Raw genomic sequence first — 7,494 nt, forward strand, 5'->3', positions numbered from 1 at the left:
TAAAACAAGTTGTAGTGACAAAAAACGAAGAATGAGAGTATTAAATAAAAATAAAACGTTGTCACGATCACCTTTATTTCCCCTCCTGAGTTGGTGGAGAGGGTTTCTTCCATTGATATTACTGTTCTGTCATATCTCATCTGTAATTATCACACAACAAAGAGAGACTCTGAGTGATCTTCCATTGAAAATCAATATCTTTAACATTTATTCGGTATAGGCTCGCAATGCGTTTTCTTTTCATAGAATTCTAACTTCTCTCCATAAAGTCTCCTCATCAGCTTTCTCTTTTCTGTTTCACCTTCCTCGGGGCAGTGGTGCTTGTTCCCATCATTGTCTGACATTTTCATTAAATCTCCCTCATTAATGTTGTGGCCATTTATGAAACAACCGTATTTTGTGTCGCTCATCTCACAATCTGTATATTCTTTAGGCGCCTTGTTTTTTCCTTCTCAAGAAAATGTCATGCAGTGTTGTGATGTCGGGATAAATAAAAAATGTATTCTCTCCTGATGAATGAAGGGCGATAGAAACAGCGCTGCAGAAAAAAAAACATGAAACGTGAAATGTTTGAATCGTTTTAATTAGAATGATAACTCTGTTGTGGAGCCAGGTTTAATCAGGAATGAGGCTGCAGATGCAAAATAATGTGACAACAAAAGAGTGATTATGTGTTTGTGTTTTCGCAAGCCGTTTTTTCACTGCACACAGTAAATGTAATTTATGATTTGTGCCCAATGCACAATTCCCCCTTTTTCCCCCAGTGATGGCTTTTGTTTCCTAGTAGTGCATCGAAAACACCCCAGCGAGAACATTTTGGATCGGACTGAGACGATTCTGAGGAACCGATCACTCACTCGCTCAGTCACTCACTCGCTCACACATGTGGGTGTCAGCCAAACGGTGCTATTTGCCGGCGCAGGACTGGCACCTCTCCAGACCATGGGGGTAGCAGGCTTGGCACCGCAGATCACTGATGGACTCATTGAAGCGGTTTGCCAGCATAGACAGCTTGCTGCCGTGACACAGGGAGCAGGGAGAGCAGCCCGAGCCGCCACAATGCTGGCAGCTGTCAGCCTCCTGGAGGAAGAAGAAACGCGTTAGAGGAGAAGGGGGGGAAACAGGAGTGAGAGACGGGAACCATGAGGTGAGGCAGGGTAGGGACCCAGATGTGGGGACGGGTGAGGGATGCAAGGATCGAGATTGAGCTGAAACTGAAAGTTGGGTGTAAACTTTTGTGTCACCCGAACATTACAAAGATTCTGCACAACTGTAATGTCACTGTCACACAACTGAATACTCAATTCTCATTGGCTTTCAAAAAAGTCAGAGATGTTGACTTTTTGACTTGTTTTTCTTCCTTCATAATAAACTACTGTTTTAAATATAAGTATATTGTTTTTTTCATTGCACCCATTTCCAAACTGATAAACTTAAAGGTTCAGCATGTTTAATATAGTGACATCTAGTGGTGAAGTTGCATGTTGCAGCTGAACACCCCTCACCTCACCCTCCCCTTCCAAACATGAAGGAGAACCTGTTAAAAGCCTTCTGTTATCATAAAAACTCATAAGGTGTTTAGTTTGTCCAGCTGTTCAAAACATGGCGGCCTCTGTAGAGAGGACCCGCCCCCGATGTAAATATAAAGTATTTAAATATAAAGGCTCATTCTAGGGTAAAGTTTGCCTTTTAATATACAGCCCCTCTGGAAAATATCCAGTGAAATATCCAGAGTTTGGTCAATTTCCAGTGCATCTAAACCTACATTAGTGTAGGTTACACATATTAAACCACTATATTAGCTGTTGGTTGTTTTAGTTGTACACATGCAAAGCACAAATCTAAATCTGTTATAACACATAAAGACAATGAAAAACAGACTACCGAGGAGAGAGAGAGGGAGAGAGAGGTGATTGCCAAGTGATGGAACAAAAGCTGAGGATTAACTTTTTTTTTCTTGTGGCAGAGAAAATGAGAAAATAACAAGAAGAAGGTGAGAGAAGGATGGAGGGAGTAAAGACGAGGAGGAGAGCAGTAATCATCCAAGGAGGAAGGAGGGAGGGGATCCTTGTGGGCTGGTAAGTGGCAGGCAAATGCTGCAAGGGCAGAGCAAAACTGTGGACTCATCAGTATCTGTTCACAGTTGATAGATAACACTAGGACAATGGTGGCTGCAGCAGGAGGGGGCCGTGAGGAGAAGGAAATAATGGGAGTACAAATAAGGTGGCAGTTTCAAGGAAACGCAGAGGAGATTGTGGGATGAGTGGGAACAGATTTTGAATTACAAGAATACAACTGCACAGACGATCCAGCGCTTATTCTCTCAAGGTGGATAAAGAATGACAAGACGCACATGAAGAATGAAAACGAGAGGAGGAGAAGGACATGGCGAGAATATCTAGGAACAGAAATGGGGTGATAAAAACCTAACCACACCACTGCGAATAATTTAGCCAAGGACCATTACCTTGGTCTCCGTGTTACTGATCTGTCTCTGCTCTGTCTCCTTCCCGTCTTGCGCACGAGGAGACTTGGCTCTCCTCCTGCTCGTCCTCTCCCTGGCCTTAGGGCGTCCCTCCATGTCCACACGGGGCTCGATCTGCTGCCGCGGTGCTTCAGGGGTCCGCGGTGGCGCTCTGATGATGCGCAGATTGCTGGTGTAGATGATGATCTTGCCAAAGTCCAACACTTGAGACTGAAGGAAACAGAAAATGTCAGAGATCAGTTCATATAAACAACCTGTGGTGCCTGTGAAAATGTATTATTGTAATTCTGTATCTATGGGTGAGAAGGGATGGGGGAGAAATTTGGAAATCTGAACATCAACCGAAAAGATGAAATGCAGCTGAACACCCCTCACCTCACCCTCCCCTTCCAAACATGAAGGAGAACCTGTTAAAAGCCTTCTGTTATCATAAAAACTCATAAGGTGTTTAGTTTGTCTAGCTGTTCAAAACATGGCGGCCTCTGTAGAGAGGACCCGCCCCCAATGTAAATATAAAGTATTTAAATATAAAGGCTCATTCTAGGGTAAAGTTTGCCTTTTAATATACAGCCCCTCTGGAAAATATCCAGTGAAATTTCCAGAGTTTGGTCAATTTGTAGATGATGATCTTGCCAAAGTCCAACACTTGAGACTGAATGAAACAGAAAATGTCAGAGATCAATTCATATAAACAACCTGTGGTGCCTATGAAAATGTATTATTGTAATTCTGTATCTATGGGTGAGAAGGGATGGGGGAGAAATTTGGAAATCTGAACATCAACCGAAAAGATGAAATACGCACATCACTGGTTACTTTTTCATGAAAATAGAATAGAACAGAATATCAAAACCTTTATTGTTATTGTATAAGACAAATTTCTTTAAAGGTTATACATATAATATTCAGTACTGATTGATGTCACACCAGAGCACAAGCCTCTTGAACTAAATCCAGTGCTTCCTTGGTCACAAATCCTACATCTGCTTTACAGTATTTGACATAACCTGATGGAGAGCTGCTTTTTTTCTGTATAATCTCCCATCATAAAACAGACAGAAAACTCATTAGACAGTGTACAGTACAGGCTGCACCTCTCAGACCACTGCACCATCCTTTAAATAATGCCCTTACAAGCACAAACTACATCCAGATTGCTGTCTTCCGCTGATAAATGCGACCTCGGTTGGGAAACTGACACTAGGCCAGCAGCCAATGTACCTGACCTCCCTCTCATCCTGTCACTCTGAAGCCACTGCCTCAACAGCTCAGTAAAAACAGGCTTCTTCCTGTCGCTGTGGTTGTTCCACTTTAAGTGTGCAATTGGTGCTGCTTGCTGTCATATAGGACAAGATGGTGAATGTACAAAGGACCAGCGTGTCCTATATAATAAAATAATTAGCCAAGGATTGTCATCATCTGTTTTAAGCCTTGTTCTGATCCAACTATGAATTCCTCATTAAATGTCTTTGTGTTGGCTGACGATAGTACATGTGCTGTGTGTCTCTTTGATTTTCAGCATATGAAGAGTTCTGTTGTTCTGTCAAGTATAAAAAAGGAAATAGTGACTCCTCCAGGGAGCTATCATTCTTTCTTATTTTACTTCCCACTATGCAAGAATGCAAAGAAATGCTGCATAGTCATAATGTAATACACCAATAATAGGGTATTACAGAGATTAATAGTGAAAATATATCACGTATGACTGAATTATCTGTGTCTGTTTATTTATTGCACATGGGCCTGTTTGTAAAACAGATCTACGAGTCGATGATGATCTGCAGATGACAGGATGTTCACAGACAAAAGGCGCAGGCGTCATAAATCTTCCACAGCAGTCAAAACGAGAGCTCCTTTCAAACGATAAGAGATCCACGGGAAAGGTTAGCTGCTCTCTTTTATCCTGGAACGATAACCGCGACTCCTGCCTGCAGTCCCCAAGTGCCATTGAGATGCTAATGCTGTCTTAAAGATCACTGTAAAGTAAACCGTTGCCACCCTGGACAACTTAATTAAAACTCTGCAAAATCTCATTATTTTTCATTCTAGGTCATTTAAAGTGCACCGGAGATTGGATCTAGACAATTAAGAGAGACGTTTGACATCAGGGCAGACAAATAGTGACACTGCAAATGTGAAATCTAATCCGACTCTCACCTTGATACCAAAATCCAAAACTGGAGCTAAGAAGCTTTGCTTACTTTTGCATCTCCCTCCGCTTCCTCTGTCAGGCCGACGGTCGGCTTGTATCCTCCCACTCCTCTGTACACGTTGATTCTCTGGGCAATGAGCCCGGTTGGAGGATAGTCCGCTGGTACAGAAGGAAACATGTTGTCAGGACAGATGGAGAACTATAGTTAAGATGGTTTCAGCCACGAGCGTTTATGTAACACACAGATGTGCTTTTTTGTTTTGTAACAATCATAAGCTGGAAGACTCAACATGACCAGGTGTGACCACACAGCCTGAGTTTGCCTATGCAGCATTATAGTCTAACCATAGCTCCACTTTTCAGTTTTTGTGAATTCTAACCATAAACATGAAACAATACAATATATTTTATAGCTCCACCAACAAACTTAAATTGCAGGGATCCTTTTTGCGAGGCCACCAGAAAAGTTAGAGCTCCCGGCCAATAAATAGTTCAACAAAGCAGTTATCAAATGGATTACTGTCATTTTTACACTTCTTTCATAGGCAGGCAAACTAGATGTAGCATGGATATGTTAGCTTTGGACAGAGCCTGGCTACCTCTGAGCTGAGCAGGTAACTGAATTAGTCTCAGATTAACTTTCATTCACTTTTTTTAACTCTCTGCTGCAAAGGAAATCATTTCTAAGAAGTACATTGAGTTAGAAACATGAAAATAAACTATATTACCTGACAAAAATGGCTCAATTGCTATTTTTCATTTCATTTTTGAAATTGGTTGTATTACAAGGTCACAGTTTCATCGATCTGCTCTGGTGTGTGCAGCTATAATTTCTTGCACAGACCCATTAACTGCTAAAACAATGGATTTGAATGACCTTTGCACCTCAGGGTCAGTTCAGTTTTTACTTAAGGTAAATTGCTTACTCTTTTTTCACTGTAGTGCAAATATCGTACCAATCCTTATCTTGCTATGATCCTTAAACACTTGAGCACTGTTGGCCGGGGGAAATAAAGTAACTGCTGCAGGCTGTAGTTGAGGATAATGACAAATATTAATGTTTTTATTAGCAGTGAATTGCAGTTAATTTTATTTTTCTATTATAACTGTGTCTGGTAAGCCATTGTTTTGAGGGTTAGGGTGAGAACTTGTGTAAATGTTGTATGTTTCTCCGATTTTTCGTGGTTTCATTCTTTCTGCAGCACAAATAATTGATTCAGGGACAACTTAATAAACTCAACTTGTTCCTTAACCCTGACTCTGACCCTGCTCCAACAGAATAAATACTGGAAATAACATAACAATTGTGTTATGTGCAAGTGCAAATCATCGGGCTGCTGTAGCTTTCTATTGGTAACCACCAGATTGCTGCCACACTTAAATCATTATTAGTCCTAAAGATGAAGCGCTGAATTCCCAGTTATTTCATTACAAGAAAAGCAAAAAACCTGTTAAGGCAAACATGGCCAAATCATTTCAATTAATTAAAAACCCACCCTTCTGCTCCCCCTGAGCGTCCTGGAACCCACAGAGCTGCTCCATCTCCAGGTGGCTGGGGATCTTCCTGTGGACGAAGCTGTGCGGGTATTTCTCCTCGGGACTGTCCAGCTCCTGGCCGTCCTCATACACATGCTTCAGCACGCGACCACTGTAGGACGACGCCAGCTTGAATCTCACCTGTGGTTTGGAGATGGAGAGACGCACTGACAAGTTACTTACCGTGTGACTGATTTGCAAAGCGTGCGAGCAAAGACATAGAAGATTTTGGAGAAGAAGAAAAGTCTTGTTTGATCAGACAAGAGAGAAGAGCGCACAAATATCAGCAGCAAGTCAACATGCAAGCTGAAATCCTGCTTCACTCCCTCAAAGCTGATCTGCTGCTGATAACCAAACAAATGCAGAAAAATATCTTTGCGGAACGCTCAGTATCTGAAATGACCTCAATATGTCTTCTACTCAAAGTACTTCAAAACCCACAGAGTTGAGAGTCGTACCATAAATAACTCACCTTTCTGGGCTTGGTGCCTTCATAGCGCTGGTTAAGTTTTCTCTGGAGTTCCTCCATGGTGGCTGAGTGAGGAGTTGGACGGATCCAGAGAGCGTCAGTCCGTCCAAGAAGCTCCTGACATCGGTCGAATTGACCTCAGGTGGACACCGGGCTGCCTTACATGATGAAACAATGTAAAGATGGAACGATTGAAATAGTTCTCCCGACTCAGAGCTGTTTGTGAGGCGTGGGCGGACGACGCAGCTTTTCTCCTCGTGCGTCCTGCCTCCTGGGTTTGTCTCTACCTGCTGTTTCCAGGGACCCACCTTTCCAGCTCCCCGTGCTGAATTATTCACGGCTAGATCATGTGTACAAAAGGATTGGTTGAGAAACCAGAAGCTCTGTCATCAAATAATTATGATCACCAGAATAGACCCTAGTTGGAGCTTGTGGAGCACAGAGTGTGGGTGTGTAGTGTCGAGTGAAAGAGGCTGTGACTGTGTGAGTGGGACTTGTCTAGTAGCTGTAAAACCGCCTGTCACTGGTCCGGGGCCGAGCACCTCAGCGTTGAAAAGTCAACATGACGTTTGATGAGAGTTGCATCAGACTGAAATAACACTTTGCCTTTATAGTGTTTTCTTTCTATTGTTTATACGTGTGTTTGTGTGTGTTTTTGTCTCTGATGGTAAAACCTAAAGAGTCCAATTCAGGGTGGATCTCGCAAAACGTCACAATAATGAGGTTTTTCTGACACCTGAGATTAACCCGAGAATAAAATCCAGACAATAAACCTTGGGAGCTGGTCTAGAATCCAACACTATTCACAGAGATGAAACAGACTTAAATATTAATCATGCAAATCCTTTAGAA

The 7,494-nt window shown here is 42.2% G+C and overlaps 1 protein-coding gene across 1 annotated transcript; it reads right to left on the reverse strand.

Annotated features, from left to right (window-relative positions):
- Nucleotides 1-906: 906 nt before the first annotated feature.
- On the reverse strand, nt 907-6,705 carry LOC133018901 (glutaredoxin domain-containing cysteine-rich protein 2). The gene is made up of 5 exons (XM_061085226.1): nt 6,646-6,705; nt 6,134-6,314; nt 4,687-4,796; nt 2,468-2,695; nt 907-1,080 (listed from the first exon to the last, which is right to left on the reverse strand). Exons 1-5 carry the CDS (start codon nt 6,700-6,702, stop codon nt 907-909), a joined length of 750 nt encoding a protein of 249 aa, XP_060941209.1. The 5' UTR covers nt 6,703-6,705.
- Between the last annotated feature and the right edge of the window lie 789 nt (nt 6,706-7,494).

The sequence above is a fragment of the Limanda limanda genome, chromosome 14 (assembly GCF_963576545.1).
Source record: "Limanda limanda chromosome 14, fLimLim1.1, whole genome shotgun sequence".
NCBI classification, from domain to species: Eukaryota; Metazoa; Chordata; class Actinopteri; order Pleuronectiformes; family Pleuronectidae; genus Limanda; species Limanda limanda.